This window comes from Microcaecilia unicolor, chromosome 2 (assembly GCF_901765095.1).
Source record: "Microcaecilia unicolor chromosome 2, aMicUni1.1, whole genome shotgun sequence".
NCBI classification, from domain to species: Eukaryota; Metazoa; Chordata; class Amphibia; order Gymnophiona; family Siphonopidae; genus Microcaecilia; species Microcaecilia unicolor.
Window position 1 is genome coordinate 131,127,298 of NC_044032.1, and position 21,230 is coordinate 131,148,527.

Sequence of the window (21,230 nt, forward strand, 5' to 3'; positions counted from 1 at the left end):
AGAATCTGGGAATACGTGATAATGACGGCAATTATTTTAAACTATACTGCAAAGCCCAGAATCAAAATTAGCTCTTCCTATAATTGCAGTAGCCAGTTTCATAGGAGCACACACATGCTTCCTGTTAAACCTCAGTCCTAGTTACTTTCAGTAGTAAGTGTTGGAATGTAATTGTATTTTACATGCATTGCCTGTCACCTATTATTTCTCTGTGATTACTCTGTGACCTCTGATGTGAATTACTTAGAGAGGTCACATAGCTATGCAACTTCCTGTGGGGGTTAGATGCAGCACATGCAGCACATGGAGCACATGGAGCTCATGATCTCTCCTAACCTGAGAGGATCTATGGTGGTGTGAGCATCCATTACCATCTAAGCACATGGAAGGAGCTGATAATACAAATGTATAGTAATATGTATATATAAGCCTGTCTGATTATAATCTAACTACAAACTGTGAGTAAACAGATGTTTTGTTACTTCAACTTTAAAGTGACTCAGCAGTGAATTATTCTGGGGTGAATGAGAGAGAGATGAAGAAAGAAATTAACATTTCTAAAGCTGAAGCTGTGTGTACTAAAATCTGCTAATTATTTACTACAAATAATCCAACAAAAGGGTTATGGGCCCAGGGTCCAGGAATTGAAAAAGAAGAGAAATATTACCAGGCAGAAAAAAAAAAAAGCCACATTTTTCTCTTAAGTTTTAAAGGAAAGATTCAGTCTGTCTCTCTCTCCCCCCACACAGCAGACAGAAGGCTAAGAAAATGGCTGAGGGAAGAAATTCACCATTTTTCTATTCTCTCAAGGTGCCTAAATTAACTGAGTTTAATTATCAGAAGTGGGAACTAAGATTCATATGTCTCCTTCGAGCAAAAGGATTATATATATGCTTAGATCAAGACAGAACAGCTGAAAATATGGCTGAATGGGACAATGCAAACTATTATGTGAAGTGCATGCTTTTGGAAGCTCTCTCAGAGAAACAAGCCATATTAGTAGAGGGAAAAGATACACCAAAGGACATTTTATGTAAGCTGAGAACTATGTATGCAACTACATATGCAAAGCAGCAACCAATTTGGTTGGCAGAGTTGAATGAAACCAAATTAAGGGATAAAAGTAAATGTAATGATCACATTATGTATCTTATGTCTTCATTTCAAAAGCTAGAACTTTCTGGAATTCCCATGTGTGATGCATTGAAAAGAGCATTTCTTTTTACCTCACTATCAAAGAAGTTTGATGTTTTTAGGTCTGTAAATGAGGCCATTGAAGGGCAATCTTTTGAACAGACAACATCAAAACTAAGGCAGGAATGCATAATAAATGATTCTGAGGAGATGTGTTCTCAAAGTCAGTCAGAGAGAAATGAAACAAATTTCTTGGCAAAGAACAGAGGAAGGCGGAGCTATGGGAAAACTCCACCCAAGGGCAAGCTGATTTGCTACTCATGTGGAAAGGAGGGACATGTATCTAAATGGTGTAAGGAAACACAAAACACTCCCTCTAGCTCACCTAAGCCAATGGAACTAAAGAATTTTCAAACCAGGAAATGTATGAAGGACAAAGATAAACACAAGGGCTTTCTAATGGCAGAAAAATCTTTGACTATGGTAAATAATAATTCAAATGAAAGTACTTGGATTTTGGATTCAGGGAGCACATGCCATTTAACCAATTGTAAGAATTTCTTTCAGGAAATGTGTCCAGAGGAAGGTATTCTTAAAACTGCAAACGCAGGGACTGCTAAGATCCAAGCAAAAGGTATTGGATTCTTAAAATGCAAAGTGTCTAATGAAGTTAAAGAAATTCCTGTAAGTGATGTCTTGTATATTCCCCAAGCAGTTTGCAATATGCTTAGTGTATCTACATTAGATAAGAAGGGTTTTGTGATTCATTTTGAAAACAGTAAGTGCACAATCTCTAAAAATGATGAAGTGTATGCTGAAGCTTTTATGCATAATGATGTTTATAAACTGAGCATTTCAGGTGAAGCCTCACATATGGCGCAAGTAAGGAAGAATGATGGTAAATGTAGTCTGGAAATCTGGCACCGCCGCCTGGGACATCGTGATTCTAAGGTGATCCAGGATCTTTACAGTAAGCAACTGGCCACCGGCATTCAGATAAGTGCAGATGCTGGTAAAATGGAGAAATGCATAGACTGTGTTACTCAAAAAGGTGTGAGACCCTCATTTCCTGCATACACAGGAAATAGGAGTAATAAAGTGCTGGACTTAATACACAGTGACTTATGTGGACCGTTTAATATCCCATCATTGGGAAATAACAGATTTGTGCTAATATTCTTGGATGATTTCTCTAGATATTGTGTGGCCTATTTGCTGAAAGAGAAAAGTCAAGTCACAGACATGCTGAAGAAATACGTAGCCATGGTGAGCAATAAATTTGAAAGAAAACCAAAGGTTCTTCAGACCGACAATGGTGGTGAGTTCACTTCGCAAAGCATGCGCACATTTCTAGAACAAGAAGGCATTCAGCATATCACAACAGTAGCTTATACACCAGAGCAAAATTCTGTTGCAGAGAGAAAATTTAGGTCACTTGTGGAAATGACCAGATGTATGCTGTCAGATAGCAATCTCCCTAAAAGACTATGGGGGGAAGCCATTCTCACAGCAGTGTACCTACAAAACAGAATGCCAACTAAAGGCGCTGAGCGCACACCACATGAGACATGGCATGGTAGGAAGCCAAACCTGTCACACATAAGAACATTTGGAAGTACAGCATATGCTCATGTACCAAAGCAAAGAAGGCATAAGCTGGATTCCACAACAGAAAGGGGCATTTTAGTTGGCTATACTCCAGGACACAAAGGATATAGAATTTTGAATCTGAAAACTGGCATTGTTGGCATAAGACATGTTACATATTTTGATGAAAACAAAAGGGTTGATAAAGGCTGGATTATCCCAGATGAGCCTTATCATCCAGAATATGAAACTAGAACCATAATAGACATGCCAGTGTATATAAATGCCATACCAAGGCAGATGTCTGAAAGCAACTCACCTGTATCTAACGAGGAACAGGCAGAGGAAACAGACACAGAAAGGATCATTGAAGAAGACAGTACAGTTGGAGAAGGGGAATCAATTGGAGAAGAACTCTCAGATATAGAGGATGCAGAAAGGTCAGACCAACCTGTTGTCAGACGCTCATCCAGGGAAAACAAAGGTGTTCCACCCCCAAGACTGTCTTACCTAACAAAGTCAGCAGAAGCTCAAGAGCCCTTAACATGGGATGAGATTGAGAAAATGCCAGCAGAAGAAGCTGCTGAATGGCATAAAGCTGCACAAGAAGAAATTGATGCATTGGATAAAAATAATACTTGGATTCTTACAAAATTACCTCCTGGCAAGAAAGCTATAGGATGCAAATGGGTATTCAAGTTAAAAAGGAATGCACAAGGAAAAGTGGAAAGGTATAAAGCCAGATTAGTGGCAAAGGGATATCTTCAAAAATATGGAGAAGATTTTGATGAAGTGTTTGCACCTGTAGTGAAACACACGACAATAAGAACACTTCTGAGCATTGCAGTCTCAAAAGGCATGCAAGTCAACCACATTGATGTGAAAACAGCGTTTCTTCACGGAGAAATAACTGAAGACTTGTACATGGAACAGCCAACAGGTTTCATAAATACAAAACAAAGACAGCTAGTGTGTAAATTAAACAAAGGTCTTTATGGATTAAAGCAAAGTGCAAAATGTTGGAATGAAAAATTGCATGAAATATTGACAAATTTAGGATTTAAGCAAGGTGAAGCAGATAAATGCTTGTACACTAGGTGCACAAATGGACAATATGCATACATTTTAGCTTTTGTTGATGATCTGCTCATTGCAAGCAAAAGTGAGCAAGAGTACAAGGACATTGTAAAGTGTTTAAACCTCAATGTTGAGATAAAAGAACTTGGTAATGTGTCATACTATCTTGGTATAGAAATTGAGAAACAAAATGATGGTTCTTATCTTCTAAGCCAGAAGCAGAAAATAAATGAGCTTATTGAAAGTTTAGGTATGCAAGATGCCCAAGTTGTAAGCACTCCCATGATCACTGATTTTCTGAAGGATGAAACAGTAAGAGAACCTTTACCAGATAACATCCAATATAGATCAGCCATAGGTAAGCTTTTATATCTAGCTACCACATACAGGGCTGATATAGCAAATGCAGTAGGAATTTTGAGCAGAAGGGTCAGCTCACCTACCAAATCAGATTGGACTGCAGTTAAAAGGATGGTAAGGTATTTAAAGGGTACCATTGATTGTAAATTAAAGATTTCAGCCAATAGTAATCCAAAACTAATATGTTACTGTGATTCAGATTGGGCAGGGGATCATTCTGATTATAAATCCACAAGTGGATATGTGTTTATGTATGGAAATGTACACATTTCATGGGCCAGTCATAAACAAAGTATTGTGAGTTTGTCTTCTACAGAAGCTGAATATGTGGCAGCATCGGAAGCGTGCAGAGAACTGATGTGGATTGAAAAACTTTTGCTGGATTTTGGAATAGCTGAAAAGAGACCAATCCAGATAATGGAAGATAATCAGAGCTGCATCCGACTGTCACAGAATGACAAGGTTCAGTCACGCACCAAGCACATCGCAACGAAATACCACAACGTGCGAGAGTTGGCGAAAGAAGGGGTCATCAGTCTACACTATTGTCACACCAGTGAGATGACAGCTGACATCATGACCAAACCGTTACCCAGAGAACATTTTGTGAATCTGCGTATAAAGCTTGGACTTTGTATGAATAAATAATTGCATGACAGTTATGCATGAGAAGGGGTTTGTTGGAATGTAATTGTATTTTACATGCATTGCCTGTCACCTATTATTTCTCTGTGATTACTCTGTGACCTCTGATGTGAATTACTTAGAGAGGTCACATAGCTATGCAACTTCCTGTGGGGGTTAGATGCAGCACATGCAGCACATGGAGCACATGGAGCTCATGATCTCTCCTAACCTGAGAGGATCTATGGTGGTGTGAGCATCCATTACCATCTAAGCACATGGAAGGAGCTGATAATACAAATGTATAGTAATATGTATATATAAGCCTGTCTGATTATAATCTAACTACAAACTGTGAGTAAACAGATGTTTTGTTACTTCAACTTTAAAGTGACTCAGCAGTGAATTATTCTGGGGTGAATGAGAGAGAGATGAAGAAAGAAATTAACATTTCTAAAGCTGAAGCTGTGTGTACTACTACAAATAATCCAACAGTAAGAAGTTTCAGTTTTATAAATGCATATGCTTCTGAAGCTGAAGCATTATGTGCCCATAATCCAAAGGATGATTGCTCCTAACTTTGAGAGTTAATTGGGCTGTTTGAAAATTCACTAATGCTGAGTGCTTAAATTTTATACTCAAAGGGGCCCTTTTACTAATCCACAGTAAAATTTGCAGTTACTGAGACTTAATGCAGGACTTTACCACACAGTAGCTGCAAATTAAACTTGGCACCTATTTTGGGCATTTCCACTATTTTGTATTGCATGTTGTGTGTTGACATTCACATTAATGCGCAGTACCTGCTCCCAATTAACAAGGAAGCACTTAGCGTCTCCTATTTAGGAGGAAATAAGTGGTCCCATATTTACTCTGTGTTAGCATGCGGTAGCTGCCAAATGCCTTCCACACCCACTCTCCACCCGTGCCACACTCCCCAACATAAAAAGCACTTAACGCTCGCTTTACTGTGCGGTAACTACTAACTTATGGCAGAGCCCCTTAACACAGCTCTGCACTAGCAGTTACCACTGAGTAAATCGCACCTTAAATGCTTAATGTGTTTCAGTAAAAGGCCCCAAAATTTAGGAGCATAAAAAGTGGATGGAAAGAGGGGTAGATTTAGGGTGGAGAAAGAAATTTAGGAGCCTAATTAGCAATTATTTTCAGCAGTAGCTTCATAAACTAGGCTCATAAATTTAGGCAAACAAATGGCAGGCCTAAATTTATAAGCATAACTTTTAAGCTCCTAATTAAGGTGAATTTTCAGCTGAAAATTTGGGCTGCTAAATTTGGATGAAAGTAGGACATAAATTTAGGAGCTTAGGGGCCCTTTTACTAAAGCTTAGTGTTCATTAAATGCTGCACATCCAGTTAACTATGGGCCATATGGCACTTAGTTCACCCTAATGTCTGTTAGCATGTAGTAAGCTTTAATAAAGGAGCCCTTTAGTGTTGTTGTTTTTTTTAATATCGGAACAGGCCCCCTCTACAGCATTGTTGCAGCAAACTGCACCTATATAAGAGTTTTGTGTCAAAATGTTTGCATCCTAAACCAGTCTATCCAGGCTTTTGCATTTCAGGCTTGGCTTACTATGAGTACCACTTACTTAACTGTTATTCTTTGTTTTACTCCATAGTGTTGTTAGCCCTATAGATGGACAATCTATGGAAGGAATTCCAAGTGAGAAAATATTTCAGGAAGCAGACTTTGAAACTGATGATAAACTAGTGAAGTGTACTGAGGTAAGTGAATGATTTGCAACAATTTGGGGGTTCAGATTACCACAGGGTGAGGGTTTCAGGGCCTACTAAATGCCCCCAGTATGGCTGGTGCACTTCAAGCTCAGTGTGTTAATGCAAACAACCTGTGACTGTCACCTGTCTACTGCACCTCTCCAAGTCTGTACTACATCTCCCAACTCAGGCGCTGGAGTCATGAGCAACAGTATCATACAAACTAGTGGTGTAGCCAGACCTGCATTTTTTTGGGAGGGGCACTAGACATATAGGTGTGAGTAGTAAGTGTGTACTCTTACATAATGCATTGGAATGAACTTGATGGTGGATTTCTAAATAAACAGTCTGCCCAACAGCGTCCTGTATCAACATAAACTCTGTGCACACTTAAGGAAACTTTGGAAAAGCTGACATGTTTAAATATATTCACATTATCCCATAACTTAAACTTTGCCTTTGTGGTAGACTTGAGTCTGGTCAGCATCTCAACACACATCACAGTATCCTGCAAAATAATTACTGCAATGGTACATATTCATCAACTTGCTTTATAACAGATATAAACCAGGGGCGTATCTGCGTGGGGCCTCAGGGGCCTGGGCCCCCGCAGATTTCGCCCTGGACCCCCCTACCGCTGCCAACCCTCCCCCTCCGTTGCTCGCCTACCTTCGCTGGCGGGGGACCCCAACCCCCGCCAGCCGAGGTCCGCGTCCTCCTGCCGCTGCCGGCTGCCTTTGGTCCTTTAATTCTTCCATTGAAGCTGGCGCCGACGAAAGTTTCTTTTGAGTCTGACGTCGCTGCACGTTGTACGTGCAGGACGTCAGACTCAGAAATTGTTTCTGAGTCTGACGTCCTGCACGTACAACGTGCAACGTGCAGCGACGTCAGATTCAAAAGAAACTTTTTCGTCGGCGCCAGCTTCAATGGAAGAATGAAAGGACCAAAGGCAGCCGGCAGCGGCAGGAGGACGCGGACCTCGGCTGGCGGGGGTTGGGGTCCCCCGCCAGCGAAGGTAGGCGAGCAACGGAGGGGGAGGGTTAGCAATGGCAGCGGCTGGGGGGAGGGGGATCGGCAATGGCGGCGGCGGGGGGGGGGCTATAATGTGCCCCCCCTCTCTGGCCCTGGCCCCCCCTACCGCCGCAGTTCAGATACGCCCCTGATATAAACACCTTATTAAGCTGTATTAATAAAATAGGTAAATACCTTTGAAGTAGCAGTTTAAATATGTAGCCTAAGAAATCTAATATAAAAATTGCCAATCCCTAAAACTGCACACTGGACTATCGAGCTGTTAATTTAAACATGTTTTTTGCAGCCACAGAAACCCCCATAGCTCTTCATCTAAGAATGGATGCAAAGCAGAAAAGGAGTATTTCTCCAGGCACTCACCATACAGAAAGCTGATTTTGGTGTAATCTCAGTAAAAACATAGACCCTCTCCAGTCCCAAACATATTGTGAAATACCTGTAATACAAAGCCGACAAAAATTACTCAGGACCTGTAGAGCTAATCTACTGTACCATAACACCACCAACTTACAGAAGTAACACACGGGTCCTACCTTGGAAAACGCAACACACTAAATATTGCAGTTAGACCTAGAACATCAATATGCCTAGTGGGAAGCTGAACAAGCTGAATTATTACAGATTCTTAAATAGAATCTCCATACAAACAGAGTACCTGGCCTCGGTCACAAACACTGAGCACAAATAGGCCCTTGCCAGGTACAGAATAAATGAGTACAAAGTTAAAATATGAATACGTAGATAAAAATTAAATTTAAACCCCAAGAAGCCACATTCTGCAGGCAGTCCAACACTAGACAAAGAGAAATAGAAACGGCACCTGGCACTCTGTAAAATATAAACAAAGTAGTATAACTTTATTGTAAATTAGGCATTTTCCATTTACTGAATTAAGAATAAAATTCTTCCTACCTTTGTTGTCTGGTTGTTTTGTTTTTTTCCAATCATGGTTGTCCCAGTCTCCAGTTTCTGCTTTCCTCTGTCTTTTCTTAACTTTCATACAAGATCTCCAGTCAATCTGCGACTCCATCTCTCCCTTCATGTCTTCTTCATTTCCTCTCCTATATATATCTCTGAGTTTAATCTTTTCCTTTCAGCTTTCCTTCATTTATTTCTATACCTCTCTATCTGCTCAAACTTTGATTTAAGTGGTATAGAATTTTGGAAAATAAAATAAATTGTCCTCTCTCTTTTTTATTTATTTACCTACAGCTTTTCATCTTCCTCACCTCAGCTCTTCCATTTTTCATCCTATTATTCCAGCACCTCTTCTCTTTCTCTTTTCTCCCTTCTGTACAGCAATCTCTCTCTATTTTCACTCCTCTGACCATCATCTTCTTTCTCTTGCCCCCTCTGTCCAACATATCCTTTTTCCCTGACTCCATTCAGTATCTCTCCCTGTCCCCTATCTTCCCTCTTTCCAGCATATCTCTGTGTCCCTGTCCCTCTTTCATGTCAACATCACCCCTATATCCCTACTCCTCCCATGTCCAGCATACCCCCTCTCTGTCCCCATCCCAATCCAATGTCCAGCACCCCCCATTGTTTTCTTGCTCCTTCCAAGCCTAGAATCTCCCCTGTCTTCCTACTCACCCCATGTCGAGCAACCTCCAATAGCCTTTTTCTTCCCTACCTGTTCTAGCATTATCTCTTAGTTCCTATCCTATTCCAGTACTTCCCATCTCTTTCCCCTACCCCCATCCCAATTCAGCATCTCCATTCTGTCACCTTACCTCTCACCCTGTCCACTATATCTCCTTCTTTCCTCACTTGTTGTCTAGGCATTTTATTTTTCTAATTGGACTGGTCTCAGTCTCTTTTCTGCTTTCCTTGTGTCAGTCTTCTAAATTCTTTTCCAGGTTTGCCATTTCTTCTCTCTCCTTTTGTCCTCTTCCTTTCCTTCTCTATATCTGTCTGACTCTGATCTTTTATTGTGGGGGGGGGGGGGGGTCACTTTTCTCTTCTCTGCATTTATATTTGTCCATTTAAATTTTACCCTCATTCTCCCTTTCTCTCACACTCTAGTCATTAGTCTCCTACTTTCCATGTCTTATCTACTGACTGGTTTTTCCCATTCCCCTCTTATCTCCTCCCACCATTCCCATTGCTCCCTCTCTCTCTCCTTCCCCAAATGTCCTACCCCTCCCCATCTTTCACCCACTCCATCCCTCATTCTCTCCATCCCAGTCCCCCATTTCCATCCCTCTCAGTCCTCACCTACCCTCCATTGCCTCTTATCCCATCCAGTGGCATAGCCAGACTGCCAATTTTGGGTGGGCCTGAACCCAAAGTGGGTGGGCACAAAATTTTCTCTCTATCCTCCTTCCCCAGCAAAATTTAGTCACACTAATCAGATGCATTTGTCACACAGGGTAAAGTGCTGCTTTTCAGTGCATCAGATTTCAGAAAATTTATTTAATAGCCTAACACCCTTTTCAATGAGCTTTCAGAGGCCAAAACCTCCTGCCTCAGGTCAGTATAATGCTGTTACGGTATCCTCGCCTGACCTAAGGAAGGAAGTATTGGTCTCTGAAACTTTATTAACACCATATTACTTTATCCTAAATTAAAAATAAAATTATTTTCTTTACCTTTGTTGTATGGCCATTTACTTTTTCTCATTGTGTCGCTCCCAGTCTCTAGATTCTGCTTTCCTTCGTTTTCACTTAACTCTTCTGACACGGTTTCCTGGCCATTTCTCATTTTTCTCTCCTTTTTCTTTGCTTTCTTCAATATTTTTCTGCCTCTCTCTCTCTCTCTGTCCTGATTTAATTCATTCTTACTATCCATTCTTTAATTTCCTTCATCTACTTATGGCTTTTCATCTTTTTCTCACCCTTGTTCTCCCCATGCCCCTTCCTCTTATTCTCCAGTCTTTCACTACTCTCCTTTTCCATCCAGCAGCTCTCCTCTTTCTCTCCCCATCCTTCTAGTCTCCCCTCTCTCGCCCCATCCTTCCAGTAGTCTCCCCTCTTTCTTTCTGCATCCTTCCGTCCAGTGTCACCTCTTTCTCCCTACCCTTCCATCCAGCGTCTTCCCTCTTTCTCTCCCCATCCTTCCATCCATCTACCCTCTCTCCTGATCCTTCCATCTAATGTCTCTCTCTCCTTCTTTCTAACCAGTGTCTCTGTATCACTCTACCCTTTTCTGTTCAGTGTCCCTTCTCTCTCCACATCCTTCGTCTCTCCCCTTTCTCTCCCCATCCTTCCATCCAGAGTCTCTCTCCCCATCCATACATTTTCCCTCTTTCTCTCCCCATCCTTCCATGTTTTCCCTTTTTCTCTGCCATCCTTCCATCTATTTCCCTCTTTCTCCCCATCCTTCCATGTTTTCCCTCTTTCTCTGCCATCCTTCCATGTTTTCCCTCATTCTCTGCCATCCTTCCATCTGTTTTCCCTCTTTTCTCCCCATCCTTCCATGTTTTCCCTCTTTCTCCCCATCCTTCCATGTTTTCCCTCATTCTCTGCCATCCTTCCATCTGTTTTCCCTCTTTTTCTCCCCAACCTTCCATCTGTTTTCCCTCTTTCTCTGCCATCCTTCCATCTATTTTCCCTCTTTCTCCCCATCCTTCCATGTTTTCCCTCATTCTCTGCCATCCTTCCATCTGTTTTCCCTCTTTTCTCCCCATCCTTCCATGTTTTCCCTCTTTCTCCCCATCCTTCTATGTTTTCCCTCTTTCTCCTCATCCTTCCATCTGTTTTCCCTCTTTTTCTCCCCATCCTTCCATCTGTTTTCCCTCTTTTTCTCCCCATCCTTCCATCTGTTTTCCCTCTTTTTCTCCCCATTCTTCCATGTTTTCCCTCTTTTCTTCGACGAGGCCCGCCCTGCATGCCAGCGCCCACCCCAGCTCCCATTGCCGGCCACTGCTGCTTTTCCTGTTGAGCAGCAGGGCCGGCGCTACAAAAAGAAGAAGCGCTAACGACGCTAAGAAAGATGAAAAATGTTAAAAAAAAAAAAAAAAGCGCGGCACCGGCAGGCACTGTCTAGGCAGCCTTGAGGCATTGGCTGCTGGCTCGCAGGCTCCTCCCCTCTCTACGTCACTGCAGTGACGTAGGAGACGGGAGGAGCCTGCGAGCCAGCAGCCAATGCCTCAAGGCTGCCTAGACAGTGCCTGCCGGTGCCGCGCTTTTTTTTTTTTTTTTAACATTTTTCATCTTTCTTAGCGTCGTTAGCGCTTCTTCTTTTTGTAGCGCCGGCCCTGCTGCTCAACAGGAAAAGCAGCAGTGGACGGCAATGGGTGCTGGGGCGGGCGCTGGGCGGGCCTGGGCCGAAATTGGGTGGGCCTGGGCCCAGCCAGGCCCACCCGTAGCTACGCCCCTGATCCCATCACCAACACCAGCTCCATGCCTGTCTCCTTCCTTCTCTTGCCTCTGTTCTTCTCTTACCTGTATCCACATCTCCTAGAGCCTCTTTCACCATCATTTTAGCCACATTTCTGTCCTCACTCAACCCCTTCAGAGACCTATCCTCTTCCTCTCATATCCCTCCCCAGTACCCTCATCCCTTTTCAATGCTTCTCACAGGGCCGATGGAACTTGGAACTCCTTGATGGTCAAGATACTGAGATGTGGGCTCTAATAAAGACCCTCTACCATTAACTATAGGTCTACCCGGGGGTTCCTGAATACCTTTTTGTATTTTTGGTGCAAAATAAATCTTAGGTGTAGCTGGAAATTGCCTAAAAAGATATTTATATTACTTACTAGAAATTATTCCTGCTAGCATGTTAGAAATAATTTGATATTGGTGTGAAAGTGCAGTTCTGCAGACGGCACCTGGGTATGTTAGTTCAGCATCATAGAAAGTAAACTGGTGGTTGATTTGCTTGATAAGAATTATTCTTAACACTGAAAGATAGAGCTTTCATATACAGTAATGTCCATTGGTTTCCATCCTAGAAAATAGGTGATGCACTGGGTCATGAGGTAAGATCACAATTCAGAACTGTAAATCGTAAGATGGGATTGGTACAAGCTGCTGGAGAGTGAAGAAACTGGCACAGAGGTGGATGCGGTTTACCTCAGATGACGAGGATTTCCTCTTACTTTTGGTGGTTTTTATACCCTCTTCAAATATTTTCTCCTTGTCTATGCTAAATTGTGCAGCGATCTCCTACTAGCCTTGTAATTGCTAAAAGCTATTTGCAAAATCTCTGTGTCTTAAGTTTTATTTTATTGCAGGTGTTCTATCTTCTAAGGGGCCCTGACTCAGCCAGTACAGCCATTCACTATCAGTTTGCAAAGGAGGTTGGAACAGCCTGCAGTGCTGCCCTTTGCCCACACCTCAAAGTGTTGAAGGAAAATGGAATGAGTAAGATTGGTCTCAGGATCTCTATGGATATTGACATGGTAAGCTTTCTTTTTCTTTCAAAATGTGTACTTCTGTGATATTCAGTTCACCTGTAGCATTCCTCTCAACAGATACTCTTTGCATAGTGGCAGCTGTACTACTACTAATAATAATAATACATGATACTTCCCACACATACCATCAAAGTTCAGTGTGACTGACAAAGAAAAGAAACCGGACCAGCTCCAGGAATTATACAAAATAATAAACCACAATCAACAATTAAAACACAACTGTGTCATATTTAAACATTTTCTAAATAAAAAAGTTTTCAGTAACTTTCGGAAAGCCATATAATTGGATTGCCATCTAATATCAATTGGCAATTCATTCCACTGACTAGCTGCCAGATATGCAAATGTGCTAACAAAGACCTTCTTTTACGCAGGTGCTTCAGAAATACAAGGCAACAAAGCTTAAAAGAAACTCGTGCTTACACTGGCAACCAATGCAGCTGCACCAATAATGGGGTGACTCTATCGTATTTAGATACCCCAAATGGCACATGCAGATAGCTTATGTTACAAGATAGACAGAAAGCTGGATATCCCTAGCCCAGACCCTGATGTGAAAAGTGATGTGTAACTGGTCCTGTCTCTATGTTCATTACTATTTGTTGGCCTTTATTTGGATGGAAATGGAATTTTATTTATTTATGAAATTTTTATCCTGCAAAACTCAACAGACTATCCTATGTGGCATTTAATCCAGCATCCATAAAAATGTAAAATGCATCATGTAAAATGGTAAATTAAAACATAAAAATTATTAATACATTAGTAAAAAAAAGGCCCATTTCTCACACAAATGAAACGGGCGCTAGCAAGGTTATCATGTAATGGCGATTATGTTTTTATGGGAACCGTTAGGAGAAATGATCTGTCATGATAAGTAATAATTGGGAAGGGTGTATAATGAGTAATATGCTCCAGGGGTATGAGATATGAATTGTTTTATCTATGGTTTTTTTTTGTTTTGTTTTAATCTTTCTTTTTTTGTGATTTTTATTTATAGTATTTTTTTTTAAAGATAAAGAGTACGCAGACTCCATCCATGTCCAGCATTTCTCCTCTCTTCCCTCCCCTCCATCCATGTGCATCTCCTTCCTGACTTCCCTTCCCTCCATCCATCCATGTACAGCAACTCTCCATTCTCCCCTGCCCTCTCCTCCATCCACCCATATCCAGCAAATTTCCTCTCTCCCCTGCCCCCTCCATTCATCCATCCATGTTCAGCAATTCTCCGCTCTCCCCTGCCCTCCCCTCCATCCATGTCCAGGAACTCTCCGTTCTCCCCTGCCCTCTCCTCCATCCACCCATATCCAGCAAATTTCCTTTCTCCCCTGCCCCCATTCATCCATCCATGTCCAGCAATTCTCTTCTCTCCCCTGCCCTCCTCTCCATCCATCCATCCATGTCTAGCAACTCTCCATTCTCCCCTGCCCTCTCCTCCATCCATCCATATCCAGCAAATTTGCTCTCTCCCCTGCCTTCCCCTCCTGTCCTGTCCAGCGATCTCTTCTCCCCCTGCCCTCCCCTCCTCTCCTATCCAGCGATCTCTTCTCCCCCTGCCCTCCTCTCCAATTCCAGCCATCTCTTCTCTCCCCCTGCCCTCCCATCCATGTCCAGCGATTCTCCCTGCCCTCCCTCAGCTCCCTGACAGCCCTCTTCTCCGTTCCTCCCCCCCCCCCCCATGCATTTAACCCTTTTACTTTCAGGTGCAGCGACGGCAGTGAAGAGGACAACACAGCTTCTCCCTTCCCTCACACAGTGTCCTGCCCTCGTGGAAACAGGAAATGCATCATTGCAGAAGGCGGGACACTGTGTGAGGGAAGGGAGAAGCTGGAGGCGAGCCTGCTGTGTTGTCCTCTTCACTGCCGTCGCTGCACCTGAAAGTAAAAGGGTTAAACACGCGCAAGTGGGGAGAAGTGGAGAGGAATGGAGAGGAGGGATGTCGATCGGGGAGCTGAGGGCGGGAAGGAGTGGAGGAACCATCCGAGAGCTGTCTGGCTGCAGCGCTGCTGCGCCAGGCAGCCCTGCATTTGGGGGGGGGAGCAGCAGCCAGGGGAAGGTCACAGTTGGGCTGGGGAGGTTTGGCCTCCCCAAGCCTCTTATATGGGACGCCTATGACTGTCCTCCCATCTCATCCATGTCCATCAATTCTCCCCTGCCCTGCCCTCCTCTTCCCTTCCTCCCTCCCTCCCCTCAATGTCCCGCGATTCTCTCCTCCTGACATCATCTCGCCTCCAGCGTTCCCTTCCCCCTCATTGTTCCGCAGTCTGACATCATTACGTTTTGACACGAGGGCAGGGCAATGAGTGGGAATGGATGTTACGAACCCAGACATCCAGTTGTAGAATGTTGGAGGTGCAAATTATTATATAGGATAATTTAAACAGTAAATTCCTGATTGTGTAATCAAGCCTCACTGATTAACCCAGCTATCCAAAGGCTTCACAAAATAGCATGAGCTTCACTTGAGATAATTAGTCACTATTCTCACAAAACTGGGCAATGAATTCTACAGTCATGATCTGGCCATGAAAAACACAGAGGCATGAGTAAGAGAGCTTAGCAAACCTAAAAGAAGAGATTATAAGGAAGTAGACATCACATCTAGGTTTATGTATGGCACAAGCATATTGGTAAGTTAAGAGGGACCAGTGCTATTCAAAGCTTTAAAGATCAAGGTACAAACCTTAAACTTTACCATTTGTGCAACTGGAAGCCAGAATACTGACTTGAACAGGAGCAATATACTCCTGACCATCATACTGAAATATCAGTCAGTTGAGCCTTCACATTTTGTACAGTCTATAGGTCAAGTATTAGGAAGTATAGGTCCAAGAGATTGCACTACAATAGTCTAGGCCACACAATACTATGTACTGAATTCAGAAGAAGGTAAAACAAGAACAGCCCCAAAGTTGCAGATGACAGAAAATAACCTCAGTAAAGCAACAACAAACCAATGTAAATATATCATTTTTAAAGCCCCAGCTTGAATATACTCCTAGGTTGATGAGGGCTGCATATGATTTGTAGTGGATGTGTCCAGAACATGTAAAGTTCTGGAACAGTCTCTGAAAACTTCCATCAGGTGTTATGTGATACTTTTCTGAAAATGAGAAATCATTTTATATATTCAACTAGTAAAAAAGGCCCGTTTCGAAACGCTATGAAACGGACTCTAGCAAGGTAAATTACCACCCATCCTCCCTTCCTTCCCTCCCAAGTCCCATACCCCTCCCCCCTCCCTCCCGAGTTCCATACCCCTCTCCCTCCCTCCCTTCCTTCCTTTCTTGCTGAGTTGAACTCCCTCCCTCCTGAGTTGCAGACCCCCCTCCCTCCCAGTTCAAGGACCCCACCCGAAGCACATCCACACACCCACCCCCACCCACACACATGTCCCTCCCTCCCAGTTCAAGGGCCGTCAAGCCCCTCCCACCGCGTTCCAGACTACCCCCTCCCTCACATTCAACCCCCCCTCCGCTTTAATGTCCCCTGCACCCCCCCTACCGCAACCCTTTGTACACCACCCTTTCCTCTGAAATACCTCCCCTGAAGCCGTCAAGTACCTCTGCTGAGCTGACGGATCAAGTTCTGTTCTTTCTCGGCTGCGGGGCGTGGCTTCATGATTGAGCATCTGTTGAAGTCTATGTGCGTGCGTCTGACATCAGACGCACGCACAGAAACTTCCACTGATGCTCAATCATGAAGCCACGCCCCGCAGCCGAGAACATAACTTTGGATCTGTCAGCTCAGCAGAGGTACGCGACGGCTCCGCGTGTTTCCCTACTCCTCCCCTTGCCTTGGAATCAGCTGAGAATGTGGGCGGAGCTATTACGATGCCTACGAACACCTCAGGCTTCACTGCAAGGCTGCCGGCTTCAGAACATTGGAGGTGCTTTTTATTATATAGGATGGGTTTTTGACAAATTTGGGTGGGGATAATGTAAAAAGAAAACTAGCTGCAAAAATTATCAGTGCTTCATATTGAGCTTTAAAGAAATAGGCCATGTCTGCTAACGTGATGGAATCTTATGCTGCTTCTCTCTTTCAGGTGGAGTATCGAGCAGGATCTGGAGGGCAGCTTCTTTCCCAGCACTACTTGAATGAGCTGGACAGCGCTCTGGTTCCGGTGATCCACGGCAGGGCTTCAAATACCAGCAGTTTGCCACTCATGATGGAGCTCTTTTTTTTTCTTATAGAGAGTCTTTTTTAATCACAACGGTGCATCTATTAGTGTAAAATCAAATTGCACACCAAAGCTTTATTGATTTATAAACTCTAACATTTAATTGGATTAGGTTGTTCAAAATTAGAGCATAACTTCAGCTTACTTATGTACTTAGTGGGGGATGTGAAGCCATCAGCACCGGACGCTTTGCAAGCAAGAGTTCTGGTGTCTGAACCCTTTACACTAGCAGATCCTATTCCAAAGCACAAGTCTTAAAATCATTATTGGCCTATAATTTGCGAACACTAAGTATAGATCAGATTTGCTGAACCACTTGGGATTTTTCATTTTTGCCACAATAAGCACAAAGCAAGAATCTATTTGTGAAGTCACGTGTCATCAGCATCTTCAATGACATTCCTCTAGTTGGAGAGTGTGAAAACAGTAAAGTCTGAGTGGTTTGGAGGATCCCTCTCATGGCAACAGTGTTTATGGTGATGCCCAACCCAGATTTCAGATGGTGAAATACTCTGGCCAAGTAGTCTAGTCCGTGGACAGCTGTAGGTGCTTTCTTATAAACTAGTAAAATTTAACTGAAAGAGCAGCCAGGTGGTTTTTTATTCCTTTACTATAAAGCATAATCTGACTTGGTGCTGTTTTAGGAAAGACTGCTACAGACTTTGGTTCTTTCACCACATGTGTCACATCCACTAAGCAGCCCTGATAAACCAATCTGCGTTCAAACTCAGAGAGACATTTGGATCATCAGACATGGAACTTCATGAGTAGGTGACCTGGCAGTGTGGTAGAGCAATTTGTCTGTAGAATGCCCGCCTCAAGCACATCATTTAAGGTTTGATCTACTAAGCTTAAATTCCATAGGCACAGAATGGGATAATGGCCTTAGTAAATCAGCCTTATTATGCATCTACAGAAAAGAGTACATTATGCACTTCCTTTAGGAAAGGGTTGTTATAACAGCATGATTTTGTACTGCTGAAGATAAAACATTGATAAGTATTAGGACTGAACAGCACCTAGTAATGTGAATAATTGTGAGTGGCAAAACAAAAAACTGCTAAGTTTCAACTGAATCTGTGCACTTTTTAACATGCATCGTAAAGCAATGGCTTCAAATGCAGCAGGAACATGTCATAAGCAGGCAGAAGGAATCCAGTGTAAGAATAAGCACACTTCGAAATTGTGCTGTAGCACAGCCAGGATTTGTTGTTGAATTTAAAGCCTTCGTTTCACCTCCGTCTACAAGATGTGGAAGTATCTCGTTGGCGGGGCACACATAGCTCCTATCAGTGGGTGCAATCTGCACATGGACCACTGTCTCTTCAGTTGCAACACACGGACCTTTTGCTACTCTCTTTTGTATAATAAATACTAGTATTTCTGTGCATTGTTTCAGGTTGAAAAAAAATTAAGTTTCTGAAAGAAAAGAGTTGCTGAAAACTACAGCTGCTCTTTCTTTCAGCTACAGTCTAGCTGATATCGCAGAACGAGCAAACAGCAATGGAAACAGAAAAGCAGATGTAGTCATACAGAGCGACCAAGAAACTGTACAGTAATTGTAGTCTTGTTATTGCTACTCAACAAATAAAGCAAAGAAAAAAGTATTCAGCTTTTCCTTTGCTTGATTTCTTGATTTAAAGTTTGGATATTTGTTTAAAGCACCTGTGAGGGACAGATTACTGGGAATTACAGTGATCGCAGATAGGTGCGTTCTTGGGTGCTTAGAACCAGGGGCGGACTCACCACATGGGCAATAGGGTAGTGCCTGAGGTCCCAGAGGGTCTGGGGGGCCCAGTGCCTCTATTCCCCCCATAACACTATAGCTCCTGAAGCCTCAGTGGGCCCTCCCTGGGCCTGGTTTGAAGGGCCTTGGTGGTCTAGTGGGCTCTTCTGGAGGAGGAAAAAAACCCATTCTTTCCTGCCTGCTGTCGCTGCTCTGTCCAGGACCACCATGTCTTCAAAATGGCTGCTGAAACTTCCCACAGCAGTCTTGCAAGACTGCTGTCACCCACAGCCCGGAAGGCTGTAGTGTGTGTGTAAGGGAAACCCAATGACCCTTTCTGCCCGGGGGCCCAGATCTCTGTCAGTCCGCCTCTGCTTAGCACATAACAAATTAAAATATTGGTCAGCTCACAGATTGCTGCCTTACCTAGCACAGAACCATCAGTGCAGATCACTGCTGTCATTCAGGCTGAAAGAACTCTTCCGGCTCAGTCTTCCCCTGACTTTCTAGCAGCCTGGCTCTCTCGCTCCATTTTTTGACTGTCATGGGTTGGACACCAGTGACTGAGGTGCTCCTGCTATGTTAGACATGTTTAATCAGCCATTCTACAAGGAGCTCTGTGAAAACAAGACTTTTTGCTTCTATGGAAATCTTCAACACATTTTCCTTTTTATCTAATTAAGCTGAGACACACACAATTGAATTCTGCACCTGCATCTAACTTTGATGTTGGTTTTCTGCAGATGGAGTAAATGAGCAGTACTGTCCATTGCAAACAATATATTTGCCTTTCTTTGTGAATGTGTCATATTTCTATTACATTCATCCTTTTCCTTTCCTGTCGTGAGATGTTCCTCACAGTAGACTGAGTTTAGAAATATATTACAAGTAGGCCAAAAGTGGTTGTTACATAGCAATAAAGCGAGGCATTACCTCTGTATCACAGTCTTTTCTCCCCATTCCCTTTCTCTTGTTTTTCTAGAAACGTTGATTTAATAGAGAAGAGTACATCAAGTCTAAAGTTTCAGGAACTGCCTAATTTGTGAACCCTTCTGCATGTCTGATATTTGGCTTTTAACTAGTATTCACTATATATTTATATATTTGTGGGTTTACATGTAGCAAGCACCAAGATCCAAAAGAATGTTGTTAGGTCTCAAGAAAGTAGAATTGTCACATTATTTGTGTTGTACAAAATAACTGAGGGCTGTGATGAGGGATAAAAAGCACGTGATGATGATAAAATGTGTACCCAGGCAATTCTAGAACATTAAAGGGAAATTCTCAGATAGATATGAAAGCGAGTTGATGTATTCTGCCATGAGTAGTCAAATAGCTCCTATTTCCTTTATCAAGCTTTGCAGTTCCTGCCTACCTGATGGAAGATTGCCCATTGCACCTACTTGTGGAGACTGTAGTTGCATCACCCTCCTCAATATTAACAGTATTCCACTACTGTAATTAAACCCCAGCCATTCATTGGCTTTAGAAAGGAGTTTCTTCTAATTACTTTTATTATTCCACTAACACACTAAGGGGCGCTTTTACCAAGCTGCAGTAAAATGTGGCCTGTGGTAGTGTGGGCACGTGGAATTACTGTGTGCCGAAGCTAGTAAAAACTACGCTCGACCACCTAAATTTCCGGAAAGCACTAAAAACAGACCTGTTCAGAAAAGCATACCCCACCGACCCAACATAACAAACCTGGATACCTGCGACATAACATAACCAAAGACCGTAACGAACATATCTGAACTCTTCCTCTCCCTCTCTAAGTTCCCCCAACTGTATTTACCGTACATGTACCTCATCCTATCAGAATATCACCTTGTATTTGTTCATACTGGAATCGGCTAACACCGTTTACGGTACTATGTAAGCCACATTGAGCCTGCAAAAAGGTGGGAAAATGTGGGATACAAATATAACAAATAAATAATTTACCGTGGCAGGAAAACTCCTGTTTTTAAATTGAGGTCCTTAATGGCCATGTGCTAATTTTTCAATTGGTGCACGTCCATTTACTGCCTGAGCCCTTACTGCCACCTAGTTAGCAGGCAGTAAGGGCTTCCACGGTAATCGGGCAGCACTTGCGGATGGCCATGCATTGCCACATTACCACCAGCCCCTGCACTGGAAAATAAAAATGATTTTCTAGTGTTGGAAATGGCATGTGCCAAAAACACAACTATCACAGAGTGCCTGGGTATGCTTGGTGGTAGTGCTGTTTTCCCACATGCAAGCCAGACGGTAGCCCTACTGCCTTTTTATAAAAGGGCCCTAATTTTAACCCTTTTGGATTTTAGAGAAAAATGTTTCCTTCATCAATCTAGAAAATGTGTATTTGTCTAAAAACACACTCTTTACTCAAGAATTGTAATTGATGCCAACTTAGGTGTACTTCTGT

The 21,230-nt window shown here is 42.8% G+C and overlaps 1 protein-coding gene across 1 annotated transcript in view; it reads left to right on the forward strand.

Moving 5' to 3' along the window:
• Positions 1–20,504, forward strand: part of ZFYVE16 (zinc finger FYVE-type containing 16) — a 258,233-nt gene extending 237,729 nt beyond the window's left edge. Inside the window, 3 exon segments of the mRNA XM_030193331.1 lie at positions 6,423–6,528; positions 12,732–12,899; positions 16,963–20,504. Of these exon segments, the coding sequence (XP_030049191.1) occupies positions 6,423–6,528; positions 12,732–12,899; positions 16,963–17,124 (436 nt within the window). The 3' untranslated portion in view covers positions 17,125–20,504.
• Positions 20,505–21,230: the final 726 nt, after the last annotated feature.